Below are 22,776 nucleotides of genomic sequence, written 5' to 3'. Positions count from 1 at the left end.
GCTGGACACTCGGCACTCTCCCAGTTATACGATATTTATGCTTGAAATTGGATTTACTTCACCTACCCAGTTGTATTAGAGCGTTGGGTGGAGTCAAAACTGGTGAAAGATTTGCTTGAATGTAATTTATTGCAGCTTTCTTAAACAATAATAGCTGTTAATACATGTACAATCCTGTTATTTATTAGATAATTGGAATAATTTAGAAATTTAGCTTGCAAATGTAATTACGTAAACTGACATATTCTAAAACTGCACACGATGCTTCCACCACATGTTCTGAAAATATAATAAAGGAACTGGGATACATTTACTCTAACAGGGGTCCCTGGAAAATCTCCTAGAATCGGTTTGTGTAGTAGACAATAAATTAGCCACCCATATAAGTCTGTGTTGAATGCGCACACTTCATTTACATTAGTAGAAAGTCGCATGTTAAGAATGAAAAGGCTAATTAAATAAATTGAATCCGATTATAGCATGTGAAATTTCATGAAAGCTCAGCAATTTTTCATCGGGATAAAAGTCACACAATAAAATCTTGTATAAACTGGACCATAACAGATCTGTATGTAAACTATTAGACTGTTAGATCATTTGTTTCCCATTAATTCCCTGGTATGTTTTACTTTCTGTTGTACTTCCAAATATTACTTCAAAGCAGATGGTGAATCCTCAGCGCTCTGAAATTCATAAAATGCTACATATTCACATAACCTGTCCGAAAAGTAGTTGACTAGCTTGTAAGTTGTGCACAGTGTAGATTGTATAAGTCTAGCTTCACTTTTTTGCAGTATTTTGATTATTAAAGATGATTAGAGATGAGCGAACAGTAAAATGTTCGAGGTTCGATATTCGTTTCGAGTAGCCCCTTAATATTCGACTACTCGAATTGAATATCGAACCCTATTATAGTCTATGGGGGGAAAATGCTCGTTTCAGGGGTAGGCAACGTTCGATCAAATTACACTTACCAAGTCCACGAGTGAGGGTCGGGCTGGATCCTCCGAGAAGTCTTCTCCTTGCAGTGTCCCCGCGGCATCTTCCGGCTCTGAATTCACTCTGCCAGGCATCGGGCCTGGACAGAGCCGACTGCACATGCCCTTACTAAAAGCAGACATGCGCAGTCGGCTCTGCCCAGGCCAGATGCCTGGCAGAGTGAATTCAGAGCTGGAAGACGCCGCGGGGAAGCTGCATGGAGAAGACTTCTAAAGGTAGGAGAAGAACCAGCGTTGATTGGCCGACTGTATAGCATTCGGCCAATCAATGCTGGTTCTGCATCGAACTTTTCCATTCGAATAGCGAGTGGTACTCGATCGAGTACGAGTATTTCAAATACCATAGTATTCGATCGAATACCTACTCGATCGAGTACTACTCACTCATCTCTAAAGATGATCTGTCTTTTTATCGTGATTTTTATATACTCGTTTTTAATCAGGATTTTTACATAAAGAATAATAAACAGTGACATGATAATATTATGCTAACACGGTATACTAAGACAATTACACTTGTTTTATGACTAAATATTATGTTTATCTATTACATCATGCAATTCAATATATATTTTTTTTAATTTAAAGGGAACCACACATAATAATACAGTCTAGTCTACTGGAGGCATGTTACAGAGCAGGTGGATCTGCACAAACTGATACAGATGTGTGGGAACAAACGCTGTAGACCATGGACATAATACATATATATCTGCTTATTGTGTGTTTAGGACAACACTGGCAATTTTTTGTATTCACAGTCGTACAGAAAACTTTCCATACAACTTTATTTGACTGCTCTGGTCCTCATGCCTGCAGATTGCACTGCATTTTCAGTGAGCATAAAATGAAAGAATATCAGGGACGCCATAACAAGTAGTAATAACAGTATCTAGACCAGGGGTCCTCAAACTGCGGCCCGAGGGCCACATGCGGCCCGTCAAGCACTTCTGTCTGGCCCCGCCGACAACGCTGACAGGCGTGCATTTATAATGAAGCTCCTGGGGAGCTCGGGCCAGGCCATGGAGTGCACTTCACTTTACCTATTGGAGGTCAACGCTCCCGTTGTCTGTGCGACCTGCTCTGCCTCTGGCCCACTGTTTAAAAAGATTGAGGACCCCTGATCTAGACACTGGAGCTTTGTAACATTTTCATTTGGCAGAAAAAAAGAGATTCTGCATACAGTACTTTACTAAAAAGGTCATTACACATACATACAGGTCATAAGATGGGGCTAATCTTTGCATTTTACACCCAAAATACATGACAAACCATTTTTCGACCACAGAGTTTTGCCCTGCTGTACTGCAATAAATTTGCACAAAAAGTGTTTGGAGAAACTTTATTTGTATAAATATGGAGTTTCATGGGGATTTTGTCGCAGAATACTTGCTGAAATACACAAAAAATTTCATTGTGTAATTCTGCCCTAAGACAATATATGATTCTAAATTTCTATCCAGTATAGGTAAATAATTTGGAACTGATCTTTAGGCTATTTAATGTGTATTTACTGTTACTTTCATGCCTTATAATGTTATCAAATCTGCATATTTCAGCTTTAATTTGTGTTTCATTAACTCAGTGTTTGCCAATCTTGTCCTTAAGGAACTCCAAGGCCACTAAAAATCTAATGACACTATTGTAATCCGTGACCTAGTGGGGTTTTCTTGAAGCTTAGTTTAGAAGACAAGACTGTTTGCTTGGTTGGATCATAGGTTTCTCCTTCTTTGGGAAAGGGCACCTGAAAGGGAAAGGGCACCCGAAAGGGAAAGGGCATCATAGGACCGTAAAATCTTTCAGTTTTATATTGCTCTTATAACCACTGAATGATAAACTAATGCACAGATTCCCCAATGAGACAATCTGCCACTGCAGGAGTCCTTCCTAGGCCGTATACCATTTTGTCACTTTTTTATACCTTAGTCCAATTTCAACCACAATAGAAAATGAGCCACCATAGAAAATCAGATCTACAAAACAGTAATGAGAAAAAAACATTGCTTATTAATTCTACAACATCCTCATACTGAGACATCAGGTAGAGCACTTGTGCACCTTACATGCCTCCTATTAGGCCACTTTAAGATGACCGCATGAATCGCACACAACATTTTCTATGCTCCGATACACACGGCCGTGAATTCCACAGTCCCATGTGTGGGCCGACGCTCCGGGCTGTAAAATATAGAACTATAGGTCCTAGTCCTGTCCTATTTTGCGGCCCTTCCTTCCGTGGCTCCTATTCATTTAATCAAAAGAGCCACAGAAGCATGGCCCATGCACATCGCGGCACACAGAGCACATATCTGTGTGCTGTCTATAGTTTTAATTCATGGCTGGCCAGTTGCAGCTGGGTCATCTGCAACCGGCCTTACTGTTAAGAACAAGGCTCTCAAACTAGTTCCCCACTTTCCTTGTAAGAGTATGTAGAGTATGTGGTTTTATCAAAAGGTGAATGTGGCTTCATTGTGAGGGGGGACATGGCTTAAATTGGGTCAGAATTTAACTTCCAAATTTGGTGCAAAGTAAGAGAACTGAAAGGTAGTGTTGGAGACATTAGGCAGTGTGGTGCATTTTCAGACTGCCTATCTAACTTTTAGCAAATATGGCTCAGTATGTTTTTCAATATAGTTGTGTGAAGTTTACCCATAAAACAAAAGAATCAACACTGCAGGACATCACCCTGAAGTGCCAGCAACACAAACTGATGGGACCCACTGCTCTGCAATGGAGGAGTCATGAAAAGTTGGCAAATCCTCATCATATTGTACTTACCGCAAATAAATTGTATTATAACAAACTTTCCTCATAGCCAAAATTTTCCATACCCCCTGTTAATTTAGTTGGCTTTCTCAGTACTTTCTCCACTTGAATGAAATCTTGATGTATAAAATAAAACTGTATTTGCACCCTATTGTTTTAATAACTGATAAAATAAGATTTTTTGCTTAGGCCTTAGCAATATCCTGTTGGCTCTAGACGCAGCAGATTGGCATTGTGTGCTATAATTTCAATTGACATTTAATCCATTTTAGGTCCATCCCATTTTTACTTTCTTAAAGTCTGTATTTTGGCTAAGAATGTGTAATGTTATATTTACCAACCGTGAATATCATCTGCCACTTTGGTGCTCTTTCCAATATACCTATGTCTAACTGTGCAGTACATATACAACAATAAGGAACAGAGAGAGCACTATAATTTACATCTTCTAAATCAATTACAAAAAAGCTAGGCTCTAAGACAGACCATGGGATATTTCATCATTGATCCAGGACAGTATTATGCATTTTCCATTATTCATATAATAGCAACTGTGGGGAAGTTAGCTCAGTAGAAGCAGTGTTGTTGACCCAAACAGCCAAGACAGGGACACAAAATTATGCAGCAGTAGGGGCCACACAGTAGCTCAGTGGTTAGCACTGCAGCCCTGCAGCGCTGAAGCCCTGTGTTCGAATCCCCCCAAGGGCAAAAAAAACATCTGCAAGGAGTTTGTATGTTCTCCCCATGTTTGCGTGGATTTCCATCCCATACTCCAAAAGACATACTGATAGGGAAAAATGTACATTGTGATCCCTATATGGGGCTCACAATCTACATTAAAAAAAATAAAAAATTATGCAGCAAACTGGTTTATTTAGAAAAAACTGAAAAATAAATAAACCTTCACTTCAAGTGCAAATGAGCAAAAACAAAATACAGGCTTAACCTCAGGCAAAAATAAAACAAATTCCTGATCGTCCGAGTGACTAACTAAACAGAAGTAATAACCTAACCATAAATGTGGCCTACTACCAGTCACACAAAAAACAAGAACAAACTGGTCTCGCTGGACTCAATGTTACTGGACAGACCCAGCCACCTCCTCACTTCCTGGATCTGTCCAAAAGTGCAGGCTCTGCAACCTTTTATGGGCCAGAAACAAACCCACACCTGGGGTTGAAACCTATTCCAGACCCGCACTGGACAACATATTCCTGTCACCTTCTCACACAACATATAGCCCTATGCATTGTACACTGTCTGTAATCATTCATACAAGTCCCTCTTCCCAACAGGGAAAGGGGGGCACAATCTGATTTAGCCTAAATTTACATTGAGTTTTAGCTTCCACAAAACTACTTAAAGGAATCTATCTTTGGCTCTAGTGATTTTTAACTAGGCATATATTTGCGTAGCCTTTAGAAAGGCTATTCTAGACATACCTTTTATTCATTAATCATCCCAGCCATTTTTTAATTAGCCCACTTTTATTGATATGCTTATTAGCCACCTCAGAGCACTTCACTGAGCACTGTGTGCTATGTGTAAACAGGGGGAGACTGCTGCTGCTTATGATGATGATAACTCATCAGTGCTCTGAGGTGGCTAATTAGCATATCAATAAAAGCGGGCTAATTCAAAAATGGCTGGGAGGATTAATGAATAAAAGTTATGTCTAGAATAGCCTTTCTAGATGAGGACATCCAGGACCTTCGTGTATCAGTAAGGTGCTTATCCAGTGCAGTGAATGCACTCTAATGTATTTAAAGAGGTTATATGGGGAAAAATAAAGCTCACCACTACACTTCCTGCACTGGATAAGCTTTATTTGTAATATATAATTAGGTTCTCCAGAGCCCTCTTTATTACCTTGGCAGAGCACAGCAAGGGAGGCCGTAGGTCTTGTTCCTATACCTCTCCTGCTGTGGCTCCCACTCTGTCACATGATTGACTCTGCTCTACTTCATGGACTTGTAGACAGAGTGAATGGAGTTGGTGACATTACATCAGCTGGCGCGGTAGCGGGAAGACATCCGATGCACCCAGCTTCTCTCTACAAATGTAATAATTAGGGCTAGGGGGGACCTGGCTACATATTAGTAATAAAGTTTATATAGTTCAGGTAACTTTATTTTCCCCTGGATAACCCATTTCATCTCCCCACATAACCCCTTTAAGTTGTGCACCCAGAGGAAACCTGTAAAACCTAAGGTGCACATACACATTAGATTGTCAGCTGAACTCTTGGTTTTGACATGACTTGCCATCATCTTGTGTGTCTGGAGGGAGGGAGGTCATTTGACTCTTCCTTAAAACATAATAACAGCAGGGAATAAAAGATCTACAACCTTAAATTTCAATGCCTGATCTTTTTAGGCGGGAGATATGCCGTCGCCAGAGGTGTATGACAGCAGCTTTGTCATCTCGCCCTATTCACAACATACAGTATACATGCTCAGTTGCACTGATGGGGGTGTAGGGCAAGACAGCTGTTGTCTGGACAAGCATTCAGCCAACCGCCATACAATATAATGTGTGCCCTAAGTATAAAGCAACTTTATAATCACTGCAGTACTGTAGCCAATAATACATATGCTATTATTTTATATATGAAATGAAGAGAAGTAACACTAAGAAGGGTTAACAAATAAAGAAGGCGAATTCCAGAGAAATACTGAATACTTTCTGAGGCAAAAGTAAAATCTGTATTGAAATGCAGAAAGTGTAAAACAATAATTATTTGTGTCATGAGTAGTGCTACAATGTCTGCTGTCAGGTTGGTAGCGGTTTTGTTGAAAGATGTTCATTAAGATTAACTTGCAGCTGCCATACACTTTCATATGTGAGGTATTTGGAGCCAGCCTTGATCAGATTTGCAGATAAAATGTCAGTAAAAGAATATACAACGCATTTCTTAGTACATATAGTCAGTACACAGAGATAAGATTCTTCTAGACGAATAACAGCTTAAAGCATTATTACTCAGCTCATTGGAGCGCAAATGAAGGAATACAGTTATAAGGGTCAAGATCATCACATGTAGGAAGTTTAGTAATGTAGTCTCGCTTATTATGGGAACTTTATAGAAAAAAATTCTGCATATACATAAATCTTATTTGCACATATTTCTTCTCTAAGGACACCTGTGGTTATAGACACTAAGGTGAGAGATGCATAATATATTGGAACATTTTCTGGGTTCCTAGTGCTCTGTTACATATTGATAGCTCTCTAAAGTGAGGCCGGGGCTAGAGGGTTTGTGCTTGTTTATACCGTACACACATGTCTATGTCCTCACTGTAATGAATATAGGTATCCTCTGCAGGTGTATATACAGTACAGTACAATCTAGTCATACATATATGTAAACATTTCCAAAAAGCCTTAAATTCCAATTTGAACTGGATATAAATTCCAGACTGTCAGCGCCATGAGCACTGGAGCGGATGATAACTATTTTCTAATCCTAGACAATCCCTTTAAATAAATTGTGGTCTTATAAAACCGCCTTCAATAGTTTAAGCTGTACTGAGGCTTTTTTATGAAGAAGAGTAGTTTACATTGCAATCTTAATCACAATAATGATTTTTTAATGGCTTTTTCACATTACAATGTATATTTATAAGTATCGGCCATGATCCTAGCGACCATACACATTAGTGCCTACTGTGAATGTAGGAAAATATCAATCTTTTTATTGTTTCCATTCATCTCTATTGATGATACTGGAATAACAGCTAGTCTGAGTCTTGATGCCACCCATCAGGCTGGGAACAAAGATAAGCGACGTAGTGATGGAAATGTCCATTAGATCTTTGGCAACAGTGTTTCAGATACAGGATTGTGTATTGATAGCTTGAGAAATTGTTAATAAAGGGGCTTTAAGTGTCATATTAACTTATATATTATAGTATTATATGGAAAATAATGAGAGTTGTTCACGTTACATAAAGAAATTGATGGGGTTTTAGCTGTGGGATGTGCTATTGGATATATGTTTTGTTTTGTAGTTTTATTACTTTATTACATTCATCTTTGGATAAGAGGAAATTATCTTTATTAAATGAGTTATCCAAATATCAAAACTTACCACCCATCCATAGGATAGATAATATGTGTCTGTCCACACAGACCCCAAGTACCATGTCCTTGTTTGAATGGAGTAATGGTCCTGCATGCTCAGTGTCTTTCCATTTAAGACCTATATAACTACAGAATGAATGGAGCAGCATACATATGTTACGGTTTGTACATTCAATGAAGGGACAAAGGCCGTATTCTTGTTGTCTGTGGGGGTCCCAGTGGTGGGACTCCCAGTGATTACACACTTACTTATTACCTATCTAGTGAACAAGTACTGAGTACTACTAAACTAGTTGAGAATCCGCTGCCATACCAAACAAACCCACAGATGTATGTTACGCTATGACTAATTTAAGTGATTGCTACAATACTAAACTGAACCGAAAATGAAGGGTGTAGAGAAAAAAAAGCCAGTTCCACCTTGTAATCCGGGATAATCCTTTTAAATCTACAAGGGTCTTTTACACAAATGTATTGTTAGATAGAGGAAAAAAGTGGTGCATTAAAGACATTGTCCAACTCATATTTTGCTATCAAATAGTGCTGCTGAGGGTCCCTTAAACATATCAAACCAGTATTATTTCCCTCTTCTTGAGACCTGATTTCCAGCTGTATACAGGTTTCCTGACTGATGTCACCAGTGATGCCCATTTGGGCTAGGAGACTGCTGCCAACCAGTCACAAGGCTCAACTGTGACCTCTTTACAGACGACACGTGACTGCAGTGATTTCAGGTGACCACTGAACCCAACACCTGGTACAAACAGCCCCAGACTGGTATATACACTAATGGAACTGCTAGAACTGGAAATGAAAGCCCAGGGAGAGGTTAGTATTGGTTTATTATATTATTGGGACTCTGAGCAGCAGTATTAAACAATAAAAGGCAGACAACCCCTTTAATATCAGTCCAACAATGAAGTACGTCTAGGAATAGCTGTCATTCCATGGTTACCACTAATAGACCAAATATAACATGTCAAAGATGGCTTAGATGCTAAGCATTCCAGCAAGTGTTTCCCCCATCATGCCACACAGTCCATTCATGTACAAACCATAATCATAATCTGTAGTAATTTATAGAGAATGTCAGATGATTTCTTTTTAGAGACTCTCTGCAGAATGAACAAAAGATTTTTTTTCTCTCTCTCCATTCATTCAGAGGCTTTTGCCAGGTCTTGTCATGAAAATCTCTCTGTATTTATCTATTAGAACTCTGGAGAGTCTCTTGATGGAGCGCATAACTATATTTGGATGTGATACATTGACGGGTTAATGGCTACAGCCATAAAAAGCTATTCGCTTGTAACTCGAGACTACAGCATGAGGTTCCGGATTTTAATGCTCTGTTAAGTAGAAGGAGCTTCGTTTAGTAACCACAAACTGATTGAAAAAGTGAAATAAGAGTTTAGAGAAAGCTAGCTGGGACTGTGCAAGGGGAGCTGGTCTTTGAAGAGTCCACAGATAATGCTCTTCTTATACATGTATCATGGGTGTATGTGTCAGTAGATAAAGTGAAAGCATTTGCAAGGAAATGACTAAGTGTAAGTCACAGTCATTCCGGTTACAGTGAGTAAGACCTAGATAAAATCAGACTATGATGAATTATAGCAGCTCTAACCCTAAACTGTGAGATGTCAGGATAATAACATTGCTGTATATCGCAGTTAAATGAAAAACTCCTCTCCCTTTCTATGTGTGTATATATATATATATATATATATATATATATATATATATATATATATATATATATGCGTGTCTCAATAATATAATAACAAAAGAGGTGGCACTGCAAGTTTGGTGAAAAGTAGGAGTACTTTATTCACCCAGAAACCACAAATCTTGCAGCAGAACCCCGTTTATTTAAAAAAACAGCAAAATAAATCTTTGTCAGGCACAGGATAAGCAAAATAAAATGCAACCTTAACTTCAGACAAAAAGGCAAAACAAAACCTGCTTGTCTGAGTGCTAACTAAACAGATAATACTATCTGTATATGGGGCTTACTACCACCCACGCGACTCAACCAAAACAGTAGCACAGTATCTTCTCCCAGACTCTCAGGGTTCCAAGACAGCCCTGGGCACTTACTCTCCTCCCAGGATCTGCCCTGAAGTGCAAGCTCTGCAGCCTTTTATGGCCTTGTAATGAATCTGGGACCTACACCTGGGCTACAGTTATTAAAGATCCACACTGGACCACACATATGTATATGTTTAGGTACTGTAAATGCTAGTGAATAGGTTCTTTTTATGTCATATGAAAAGTTCAGCTGGAGTGGGTCTTTGATATTGATCACCTATCCTACATTAGGATAGCTTGGCAATATACAGATTGGTGAGTGACCAGCATTAGTCACATAATTATTTTCTAGTATGGGTGTGGGCTAGTGTTTATGTGTGTGTTAATAAAGGCCATTTAAGGGTGTGTTCTTCCTTACGTTTCCTTTTGGCTCATCATACCCACAGATGAGTGGTAAGAAATCGGGATACTCTGCTGGGATATGTGTATGCCATATGTTTCTATATATAGCTACACAGTGATTAATGTATCTTGTCGCTTGTAAATTCGTATTTTTAGAAATTGGACTTTGCATTGGACACATTTTTATCTGCCACCCTGACAACAGAACTGTAAACCTGTGTCACCTTTATCAGAATCTGCTTCCCATTACTACAAACTCAGAGCAGTGTGCAGGTTATTAGGTTATTTTATCCGGTCCTAGTTTATCATCTCTATGTTTCAGTTAATTATTAAGGAGTGAACAATGAACATAGTTTGGTTTGGTCCCAAATACTGTATATTTTATCATCATGAGTTTTATTAGTAGTGTAGCTTAACGCATCCCTCCAGTTCTAAATAACTTTCAATGAATAGGCATTTAAATATTAGAAATTTTGTAATATATCATATTAAGAAGATCTGTTTCCCTTACCACTTATTAAGCTATTCTTCTGCTCCTTATGCTCAGTCTGACTACTTGTTTACATTGTGTCTGTTTCCGTTCTGTGTACTCCTACTTGCTTGTCTACAACCTAGAAGTGCTAAAAAAAGCAATGAATAGCAGAGTATAGCAGTAATAATTTAAGCATCTATTCTATCCCCCCCTTAAATACACTGATATGGAAAGTAACTGGCTGAAAAGTGGAGATTAATAGGTTATAGTACAAAGTTTGATATGTTAACCTGTACTAATTAATTTCTGAAAAGCTGTTCATAACTAGAGGTACACTTTAGGGAAGTGGTAAGCTTTATGTTAATATTTAAAGTGGAAAAATATCCTTTTTGTCCTGTTTAAAGTAATCATATTTTTACTGACATGAGATAGTAGAGTCATACATTTAAAACAACGGGAACTACTGCATAACTTCCTCTGCCAATCCGCAGCTGTCGAACCTTGTCTATATCTCTCCAGTACACTGGGTCCTCACCTGCTCTGCTGGCTTCATTCAGCTGTTACTTAGCCTTAGGACCAGACACTTAATATCCAGGACAGTTATGGTACAGTAAATATCTTTATTCCCAAGTGAAGTTGACTCTTTAATGTATCATATATTGAAGATTTATGTAAATTTACATGGAGCGAGGGTCATCTTTTACAGATGATATAAGTTGGTATATGATCTGTTTCATCTTCAGAAGATCCATATATAAAGTGATCCACATGCATTGACAAGTACACTTGCAGTATGATTTAATGTGGCACAGGAAGATACCGTTACACTTAGGCCCAGGAGCCTTAAGAGGGCCATAAAGTGTTTTTTCCCCAATATGAAGAGACCAGCACTATTAAAAATACATTATAATTGGGGGAACCTGGTATAGATTTTGCATTTGGGTCCAGGAACTTCATGTTCCACCTCTGCACCATGTGTAGCATGGGCAATGCCTAACGTCATTAGGCCAGATCATGGAAGAGTAACAAACTTTTCCTGTGGCGCATACTACTTCAAGATGTGGCACACTAATGCTGATTTCACACAGAGTTTTTTTGGACTGGATTTTGATGCGGAAGCCGCCTCAGAATCTGCCTCCATTGAACGCCTCCTGTGCATTGGCACCCAGTCACGGTATTCCGCTCCAGATTAGGCCCAAATGAATGGGCCTAGTTAGGAGGGAGTCTCGCGCCTCGGATATCATGGCGGACTCAGCCACGGAATCTCTGTCAAGATAGGGCAGCTCGCTTCTTTTTTCTGTGAGCGGGAAAAAAACACTAGTAGAAAAATGAAGTGGACGGCTCCCATTGAAGTCAATGGGAGGCGTGTTTTGGAGGTGGATTCTGAGGCGGCTTCTGCGTCAAAATCCGATCCAAAAAATGCTGTGTGAACTCAGCATTAGTCTCCTAACACTGTGCTCTTGCCACACTCCCTGACTCAGAGGTTTAACCATTCCCAGTGTAATGAACTGTACCACCTTGCAGGATGGTGTCTGGGACATTAGGTGGACATTATACTGTGTGGGGGTACTATACTGCGTGGAGAACACAGAGGAGGCTTCATCACTATATGTTACACAGCAAAGGCCAGTAGATGGAATTTACTGGGGTCAAAGGGAGCACGGGTGGACTGGGCCGGGTTAGATGGTCTTCTAAAACAGGTGGTCTTTTTGGTGGAGGCCCCAGGTTGCCAAAACACAGGGTTTTTTGCTGCAGATTTTTAAGCCAAAACAAAGAATGGCTAAGAAAGGAATGGAAAATATCCAGTGTATCCTATCCACACAATGCAGAAAAATGTGCGCAGCAGAAATGCTGCGATTTCCAAAATCATCACAGTTTTGGAAATCGCAGCATCTGAATTATACCTACAGAAACGTTGTCAGTTTCTCTGTAGGTATAATGACAGCCTTTGTGGGCTTTCTGTGAAAAGCAATGTGGGAAAATAATGCAATGTGTTTTTGCCAAACTTTGGATAGGATGGGCCTCAGAGAATGTCTGCCCTGAATCCTGATATTGTTTTGCCGCATTAACTTGAGTATTTATCGAAAAATGTTCACAATAAAGTCTTGTAAACAATAAAAACAAGAAGTGGCTGCTTGGTATAGATAATTTAATACAAATGTGGATACCACAACTACCACATTAACCATGAAGCTATTTTCTATTCTATATTATCTCACCTACAGCACCTATTGTATTAATATACAGCATACAAAGATCATGATAAAAAGCTAAAGGACCACTATATAGTTAAACGGGATTGTCAGGCATTGCTCATGTCAGTCATGTAACAAATCTGATGCTTCCTTTATTTTCGTTGTGAATGAAGTCTAATAGGACAAGACTTTTTTTATCTTCTATATGAATTCCCTCATAAATGTGAAGTGTGCACTTAATCTAAATACAGGAAGCTCGTGAGTTATTGACAGCCCAAACCTTAACATCATCATCATCACCTGTCCAGCTTGTCATTGAGCATGTTTAGTCTTCGCTCCTGGCAGTAGATGACTGTGTGCTGCTTGTGTTATGTTGACAGCTAAATGTGCGACTATGCTTCCACTCCTGGTCTATAATAGCAGTACTCCAGAATTGTAATAATAATAATCTTCAGTAAAGTACATGTGAAGATGTTGTCATGTCATAAAGATGTTTGTATTTTACTAGGTTATGTAGGAAGAACAATGCGTGTTATGCCCATACAGCATTTGGAGACAGGCTCCCTCTGAACAGCTTTTGACAGAAAGAATACTAAGTTCTAGGTTTTCCTGTTTTCTTACAGGCTTTTATATTTATTATAATCCTTTTGTATGATTGAGATATCCACTTGTCTGTTTCTGTGTCTGTACCCACAGTTATGATTTCATTTTTTTGAGACTGATCATTGTATTAAAAAAGAAAAGTTTCAAAACAAAACGTTATTTCCTAGTATTATCCAAACTGGTCTGGACTACTCACAGCCTGACACTGGTTTAGAAAAGCTGTACTCCCCCTTTCTCTATTTGCTACTGTATTGTTCTTAAAGGGACATGAAAACTCGAAACAAATAAAAAATAAATAGTAAACATGAGACGATATTGCCTCCACTATCAATATGGCCATTTTCTTAAAGTACACATATTGTAGAAATTGAGCAAAGAGCACAGTGCCCTGCTGATCTGTTCACATTTTATCTAAGGAGAGATGTGGCTAAGCTATCTAGCTATAAACATACCAGAGAGGGAGAGGCTCCTGCTGCAGCCAGTTGAGTCACAATCAGGCTCAGGAGAGTGAAGAGGAAGGACATAGCTGAACTCTTGTGACACACAAAAAGGTCTGTTTTATTTTAATATAAGACAGAATAAGATCAAACGGAACAAGTAGAATAAGGGAGGAACTGCTGGGATTATTATTGCAATTCCTTTACTTAAAAGTGGACCTGTCACCAAGCATATAAGCCCAGTGACCTACATAATGGTGTTGTCACCCTGAGTATTTTGGTCTTTTGTGTATTTAAATCCTTTCAGCCATCATTCCTTTAGTGTTGATAGAACTTGTTGGTAGACTGAGGACTCTTTCTGATATATGTCATATCATGACAGCATCTATCAGATGAGGTATGTCATTGGCCTTTTCAGACCTGCCAACAGGTTCTTTACAGACATTGTCCAGGATAAAAAAACAAGCAAAACCATTTTCATATTAGGCTGAGGAAGGTGCAAGTAGGACTTTTCTCTTTGTATTTTTCGGGCAGAAACTGGGGAAAAATCAATAAAGTCAATGGTTTCCACAGGTAACTGTTATTTTGGTAGGCTATTTTTCCACTTTTCAGGTCCCCAAGCGGACATGAAGAACGGAAAGTCGAATGCTAGAGTGAACCTACTGTACGGGGAACAGTGAAATACAGGAACCTGAAATGTAAAAACTTATACTTCACAAAATAATAAAATTTAAATTGGGAGTCTGTCTTTTTAAAAAAAAAAAAAAAAAAAAAAAAAAGCAAACCTCCGTCCTTATACCCTATTAGCAGTAAGTGTACACCTTGGGCTGTATATACAGTTCGTTTGACGACAGACACAATGATGGAAATTGTTGGACAGCAAATAACCAAGGAAACTGTAGAAACACCTCCGCAAGGTACTGGGATTAGGTTTATAAGGACTTTTATTTTGGTCCTGAAAAAAAACGCTTCCTAATTAGGAAGCAGTTTTTTGACCTTGAGGCATTTTTTGGAGGGTTTTCTGGAGCAGTTTTTGGTAAAAACTGCTACAGAAAATGCCAGGTGGTCTTCCCCTCCCCTAAAGTGAATGGACTGTAAAAACGCTAGGTGTTTTCAGTCGCGTGTTTAGCCTCCCATTCACTTCTATTGCTTTCCTCAGGAGGAATCTGCCTGAAGAAAGGTCACGTTGCTTCTTTTTTCTGCTAGCAGCATAAAACTGCTAGCAGAAAAAGAAAAAGCTAGCAGTCTCCATAGACCACCATTGTATGGAGGCAGAATTTGAGGCGACATCTTCTCTCAAAATCTGCCTCATTACCCCCGTTGTGAACTAACTGTAACCAATATACTGCTGATAGTCTCTCAGATGCAAAACTGTGTACACATGTAGCAATGGTAACCTATAGGTACATTCACATAAATTCAACAATAAGGTTACATGCAGTCCTAAAGAAAACAACTGATATCAATGTGAGTTGAGCAAAATAAGAGCCTGAGATCTACAGCTACATCTGTATATTGGCTGCTTTTTTTTTACTCAAGATGTCTGTTTCTTTCATATACTGTAGCTCTTCCAGTCTGCCAACAATGGGCCTAGTTAAAAGATTCTGTTTTACGGTATACACTGATTTATAGTTCTCCAAGATCAACATTATCAAGTGGTGAGAGGAAGGATCTTTGTATGTTAATCAGACAGACATCAAACCTTACATGTGATCCTAGTTGCTGTCTCTCCATCTGTTGTATGTTATGTCTATGAGAACTAAACCTTGGGAAGCTATAAAGACTAGGAAATGGTGATAAACATTACCCTTAAGAATTGTAACATTATACATAATATTCCAGGCAAAACACCTGGATTGCTAGCACTTCATTAGTGAGAGCTGAGTCATGGATCCCAGGATATTGCATCTGCTAACCATAAAGAGGGGGTAACGCTGACTATTTGGGAACTCTATTACCCTTGTATATATTGTTAATAGATCATGGCTAAATTTATCAGAGAAAAAAGAATGCACGACCGTACTTTAATCAACTAGAGAAAAAAGGAACCTTCTGGCTGTCACAATCCGATCCAGATTTCAACACAGTATAAATGCTGAATTATGATTTCTGTTATCCAGGGAGATCAGAAATGTGCAAGGTAAATAAGAAAGTCTGCTGAGAGCTGCAACATGTTTGCCAAAGCACAGCTAGGTACCGAAAACTCATAATATCATTTTATATTCCTCTCCAATATTCCCTTCTAACTACAGGTCCATGACCCAGCAGCCACCACATCCAGACGCGTTCCTGCCAACGGTTAACTGTATTTGTTATGCATTACAGACTGAGCTATCTGGAGGGACATTACACACTTACCTCCACCTTACTGCTCATGTGGACACCATGTGTAGTATGCATTGCGTGACTTGCTGATCAAGAAGCTGTACAATATGCTCTGGAAAGGATAGTATTGTCTGGGTTAAATGGAGTGAGGTGAATGAGACTGTACTGTATGTCTGAGCACCAGAAAGTTGTATTGTCTTAAAGGGACAATTGTAAATTAGTAGACAATTATAAGTGAAATATTGCTGCAAATATAAATAATCCAAAATGTAGCAGAGCTTTACAGATTGTCCTGCGTTCATGGTTGTATCCATTGGCAGCCCGTTAAGACAAGAGTGTCACCGAAAAGATGGTTTGAGAAAATCTTGAAAAATTCAGCAACGTTTTTAAAATATTTATGTTTACAAATGTTTTAATTGTCTATAAATTCAAGTATAGTTACATTATATCTATAATTATTTCATTATTCGAAGCAGAGTGTGGGAAACTAGTTATATAAAATATCATTACATAAGGACTTTACTTTAAGGTATGCCTCACTTTTTGTCTGCACACAATATAAAGTTTACATATAGTGGCATGATTGTTTCACACCTTAGTTTTAACCTTTCTGTGGTACTATTGTATATAGTGGGTTGGCCTAGCCCACCATTAGGAGCGATCAGACCTCTAAATGAATAGGCCACACATAGTATTACTGATGCCACATGTGCCATCCATGGGGGTTTACATAAGTGCTATACCTCAGGAAGTCCAATTAGGACACCTCCAAATGCAGTGTGAATGCATCCTAACACTTACAGCACTTGTACTTATCTACATACAACTTTCAGTTTCTTACAACATCACAAAACCTCATTGTTTTTTATTATGCAAGGAAAGTTGCAAGACTTTACAACATAAAGAAACATTAATTCATACCTCTCAACTTTCAAAGGAAAGAAAGAGAGACAGAATGTGTGGCGCACATAGTGCTTTGTGCCAACTTTATCCTCACCCACTTCTATGTTGACTCCACCCATTCCCATCCATTTCTCCTTGTGCCCCCACACAGTATAATGCTGTTAAAGTCACCCTACCATTATATTACCCCATATTATAATGTTCTCCTCCAATTGCTCTCACACTATAGAGTCCCTCTCCTGTTGCACCCACAGTTTAATGTTACCCTCCAGCTGCCCCTGTTTATTGACACTCTCCAGTTACCCCCACAGTTTCAGGAAAATGGATCAAAATAGAACTCGTTCTGATGTTTTTTTCCACTTCAGTCTGTATGGTGCCATTGAGTTCAATGGGTCTGTGTTCAGGTCATTAGATTCAGAATGCAGAATAGTCATTAAAATCGGGCAATACTTGGTTATCTGCAAGAATCCTTAGTATTGGAGCAGTGAATTTCCATAGGTATTACCTCTGTGGAATATCCTACAATCCTAGCTTATGGGGGGAACTTGAAAACTGGAGTTAACTTGTCTTGGGGAAAAGGTTTGGCTGAAATTAAGATCTAGGTAAGACGCTGGCTGAGAGCCTGTAGGGGTACTAGGTGTAATAGGTGGACAATTCTTTGTGGTCATTGAACCTTGTTTTGTGTAATAATGCTTATGCTTATTTTGTGCAAATTCTCTTCACAATCACCATTGGTTAAATTTCATACCAGAAACTGTTGTTAGAGAGATCTATTTGGGCAAGTTCCCGCTCTTGTGTTTAGCAGATGCAGTTGGTATTTCACCTAGAAAGGAATTTCTAAGCCTTTATTTTAACTTACATTATGTTTATGTGTAGCAAACGTTCTTTGGAAACATACGCCAAGTTTCTATATTATGGGGTAAGGAGGGGGCAAAGTATTAACTGCTGGCTGTAACATATATTTACTTTGATTTTCAAAGCCATTCCATGTATATAAAGTAAATCTAAAATGTGACATAACTTAGGATAGTTTTTTTTCTTGTTCTTTAATGTCCCCTTTATTGTTCCCAGCAGTATACTTCCTCTTTTACTGACCTCCTCACAGTGTAATGCCCCATTATCTCACCCCCAAACAAAATATTTCCTCCTTTTATGGCTCCCACATAGTACATTACCCCCTTTTATGGCTCCCACACAGTACATTACCCCCTTTTATGGCTCCCACATGTTACATTGCCCTCTCTTATGGCTCCTACACAGTGTAATATTGGTCTATATGGCCTCTGCATGTTATTTTGCCCTCTTTTATGGCTTCCACACAGTATAACCCCACATTAGGATTAGAGATGAGCGAGTATATTCGATCGAATACCTCCCCTGCACAGGTTGTTATTGTTAAAAAAAAAAAAAAAAAAAAAAAAAAAGCGCCAGGGAAGGCAGGAGGGGAATCGAATAGTTACCGCATGGTATTCGACCGAGTACACCAATAACTATGCAAAGGGAGGTATTCGATTGAATACTACTATTCGATCAAATACTATTTGCTCATCTCTAATTAGGACATTACCTGTTGGATTATTCAGTCAACAATACCTGTACAGTGACTCCTCTGCTTTGGCCTCCAGGGGGCACCATGCACTGTACCTGGATGCTAACCACCGTTAGGAAATGATGTCCAGATGTTGATGTAGTAACATCCTGGAGAACGAAGTGGATTGGCGATGATCGAGTACAATAGCAGCTGCTGTCTGCTGGAGTAACCCAATAGTTAGCAGACGATTAAATAACAAAAACAAAAAACACATAATACAACCCACTGTGTGGCCCTCTTCCTTATCCACAGGACCACAGGCAATTATGTGGGTTCCTTTATGACCAAATAAATCCCATTGTGATTCGGAGAGGCTTTCTTAAACATCACACTCAAATTGCACACTGATATGATGAATCAACCTTATTTTATTCATATATCCTCACATTTAATGGTGGGTCCTTGGGTTTCTCACATTTTGTGTTTTAGGGCTGTTTGTCCTTTCTTTTATGTCTTTTGAATTATTGTTCTTAGTGGACATTTCCAGTGTTTGTCCTACTACCTACAAGCGTCACTTCAAATTTTGCATCAACTGCTGGATTTCATCCTTGATTACATCATCACACGATGAAGGCTGAAAGCTGTGCGATGATGTAATCAGCAGTGGAATCCAGTAATTGACATGATATTCAGCACGAAGCTTTCATGTAGCAGTACAAGACAAAAATACCTAAATGTCCACAAAGTCAAATTATATAAACCAACTGTAAGTTTATGGGTAGGACTATGGGGAAGATTTACTAATAGTGGCTAGCACCAGATTTATCAAAGTGTCCTGATGCTGTTTGATAAATATGGCATATTGCTAGATTGTCTAGTCTAACATTATACTACTTATTAGATGGCTTAAAAGTTCCTTTTTTTTTGCTAATTTTTGGAGAACAATGTTGCAACTTAGCCCACACCCCTCCCTTGATAGTCTATGCCCTTTCTCGTACAAGTTCAAAGGCCCCACATAGCGGGCTGAATTGAAAAAAGCACTGGTTTTAGAAATTAGAGTATTTCTGCTACTTGTGTTTTTCTGCAATGGTCTTCACTAGAATTCCACTTACTTTGTAGGGACTGTAAAGCGCCAAACTATGGTGTTTATGCTACTCGGGGTCCCAGCCTAAAAGTCTCTAAAACTGTTATCTCTTTCTTATAAATATATATATATATATTTATATATATATATATATATATATATATATATATATATATATATATATATATATATATATATATGAGTTTCTGCCTGCTTGTCCTTTTATGTGTGACCATGGGAGGCAGAAATCGCAACCGGACAAAGAAAAAAGAAGAATCCTGCTTGGTCTTACTGCTGATTCCACAACTGATTCAGCTGCGGGGTCTGCAGCTCCAGACTCCCTCCTGTTAAGGCCCATTAATCCAGGCTTACTCAGGAGTGGGTGTCAGGACCTGAGTAGTTTGTAAAAATATGTGTGTTTTCTGGTGGTGTTTGGCTGGGGATCTGAGCCGGTGTTCTGTGGCTCTCTGGTTGTTTTCTTGCCACTGAGCTATTCATATGGGTGTTGAGTATCTGCCTTTAGTGTACACTAGAGGTCTCTTTGATGTGAACAGGTGTTTGTCATACTCATCAACCTATCAGATTGTTCCGGGGTCTGTATAAGGCAGAGGGCTGGCTTCAGTCTTTGCCGGTTTTCATTCTTACCAATCTGAATTCTTGGCCCAGTTAGGAGGAGTTACTTGTGGAAGTTGCACAGTCTCAGGAGCTGATTTGGAAGGAGTGTGAGTGTTACCTTGTGTGAGAGTCTGTTTTTCCCTCTACATTTCTACTCAACCCCTGTCCTACATTTTCTGGTTGCATGACACTGCCTTGGTATTAGTGAGGTTGTGAGGTTTTGTTTAGGGTTTCAGGTTTATTTTGCCCCTGTCCTGTGTAACCCTTTCCTGACTATTCCACTTTTCCTTCCCTCATGCTCCTGTTGTGCGTTTTTGTCGTGCTGGGTGTTTGTTTTCCAGCACATCCCGTCCTAGCTGTTTCTGTTTGCAGCTGCACCTATTTTTCGTTAGAGGTGACCACTTTTAGTATCCCATTCCCTAGCCTCTTTCAGCTCTCTCCCTACCTATCGTTAGGTCTTCATGTTTAGAGAGCCAGAAGTTGTCAAGGCCAAGCTTAGCTTGGGAACAGCTGACTCTTGCAGGGCCTAGTCAGCTGTTGTAGTGCCAGGGAGAGTTTCCTACCCCATTCCAATAGAGGTGCATGCAGCATTCAGTATTTGGATGCTTGGGCATAGACACAATCGTGGCAGTGGGATACCGCAACGGAATGCTGATGCACTGCATTGGCATCCCATCATGGCTAAACCGTGGCGAAAATGCCGGCGGTGGAAAATGTACAGGAATTCCTCTTCATTTCTGCCATGTAAAAGGGGCAGAGCGCTGTTGATGATGCTTACAAACAGCTGATGATGCTTACACACAGCTTTTCCAGGTTTCCATAACAACCAATCACAGGTTTTTCACTGATATCCAAACTGAGATACACATGAGCACATGATGCTTATGGACCAATGGAAACTTGCAGGTTCTTAAGTCTTCACATGCACACAACTTTACACCAGGTTTCCATAGCAACCAACCTATTCTTATGGCGCCATTACACAAACAAAAAAATAAACTATACCTTTGCAACGCCATGTCATTGTGCTTGTACTTGATAAATGTGGTGAACAGCATGCTACAGTTTTTTGGTGCAAATCACTTCAGAATTCTTGCACATTTTACTAAATAAATCTCCCCCAAAGTATCAGAAACCATTTATTTAGTAGTAAGCGTCTCCAAAGCACATGGAGCCCATAGACTATAATGGGCACCGTGTGCTTGCCGCGCACTGCCCGCACGAATGAATTGTGCGGGCAGTCCGCGGTAAGCACACGGAGCCCATTATAGTCTATGGGCTCCGTGTGCTTAACTGCAAAGCGCTTGCATTAGCATTGGTATTCTGTCCGGGGGGGGGGGGGGGTCTCCATGCGGACTCCTTGCGGACGGAATGCAAGTGCTAGTGTGAACCAACCCTCAGAAATCCTATCTGGATGACAGGTGTAGTTGTACATACAACTCCCCTCATACAAGCAGGTTATTACATTAAGTAAATTGACTATGCTATTTTGCTCCTTATTTTTGCACTAATTGGATGTGATTTACAATCGGGATCGAAGATGTTTGATGCGGGAGTAGGATTGTAGCGAGAGGACGATTTAAGGCTGTACTCTATATAGTCTGGTAGGAAACTGCCGCCCACAGAATTTGTGGCTTGTTGCTATCTTTTTCTTAAATTTTGGCTGTTTTTTTATACAGAGATACCGTTGAGGAAGGTTTTGGTTTTTTTCTAATTTATTCTGGGCTGGATTAGGTTGTTATTGCTATTACTTTACACTGATACCTATGGTAACATCTTTGGAAACTATAGCTATAAGATATATGAGCAAAACAAGTTGGCATTGTAGCTGTAGAATTTGTCTAATCCCTGGTACTTTGAGACTGATAAATCAATTGGTCTTAGTCATTAAGGAGGAAGCAAAGTGACTGATTTGTGACAGCAGTTTCCTTGACATCCATGAAGTGAGAGTGCATTTCTTGTGTGGCCAAAGAACTACGGCGACCCTCATAAAAAAAAAAAAAAAAAAGTGAGTCATTAGAGCTGGGAATAGGAAAGAAATAGTTTCAATAATAGCAGCATAACGGTTTGCTTTTGAGCTGTGACTTCCCCGCTTGGAATGCATTTCTGAATACTTCTGCTATTGAAGTCAAATGCCTTTCTGAATAATTTTTATTATCTTCTCTCTCCCTTATCCCTCCCTCTTCCCTATGTCTTATAGATTTACACTGACTGGGCAAATCACTACCTAGCAAAGTCTGGTCACAAGAGGCTGATAAAGGATTTACAACAAGACGTCGCTGATGGTGTCCTGCTGGCAGAGATCATTCAGATCATTGGTAAGTCTGGGGTCCCAGC

General features: G+C 39.4%; 1 protein-coding gene across 2 annotated transcripts in view; it reads left to right on the top strand.

The window, feature by feature from the left end:
• NAV3 (neuron navigator 3) overlaps positions 1-22,776 on the top strand; it is a 228,717-nt gene that overhangs the window by 42,796 nt on the left and 163,145 nt on the right. For both annotated transcript variants that reach the window (XM_075274311.1, XM_075274312.1), the window contains exon 2: positions 22,640-22,757. In XM_075274311.1, coding sequence (XP_075130412.1) covers positions 22,640-22,757 — 118 coding nt within the window. The remainder of the gene's footprint in view (positions 1-22,639; positions 22,758-22,776) is intronic.

This window comes from Leptodactylus fuscus, chromosome 5 (assembly GCF_031893055.1).
Source record: "Leptodactylus fuscus isolate aLepFus1 chromosome 5, aLepFus1.hap2, whole genome shotgun sequence".
NCBI lineage: Eukaryota > Metazoa > Chordata > Amphibia > Anura > Leptodactylidae > Leptodactylus > Leptodactylus fuscus.
The sequence above is the reverse complement of the archived record's forward strand: the minus strand, read 5'-3'. Positions and strand labels throughout refer to the sequence as shown.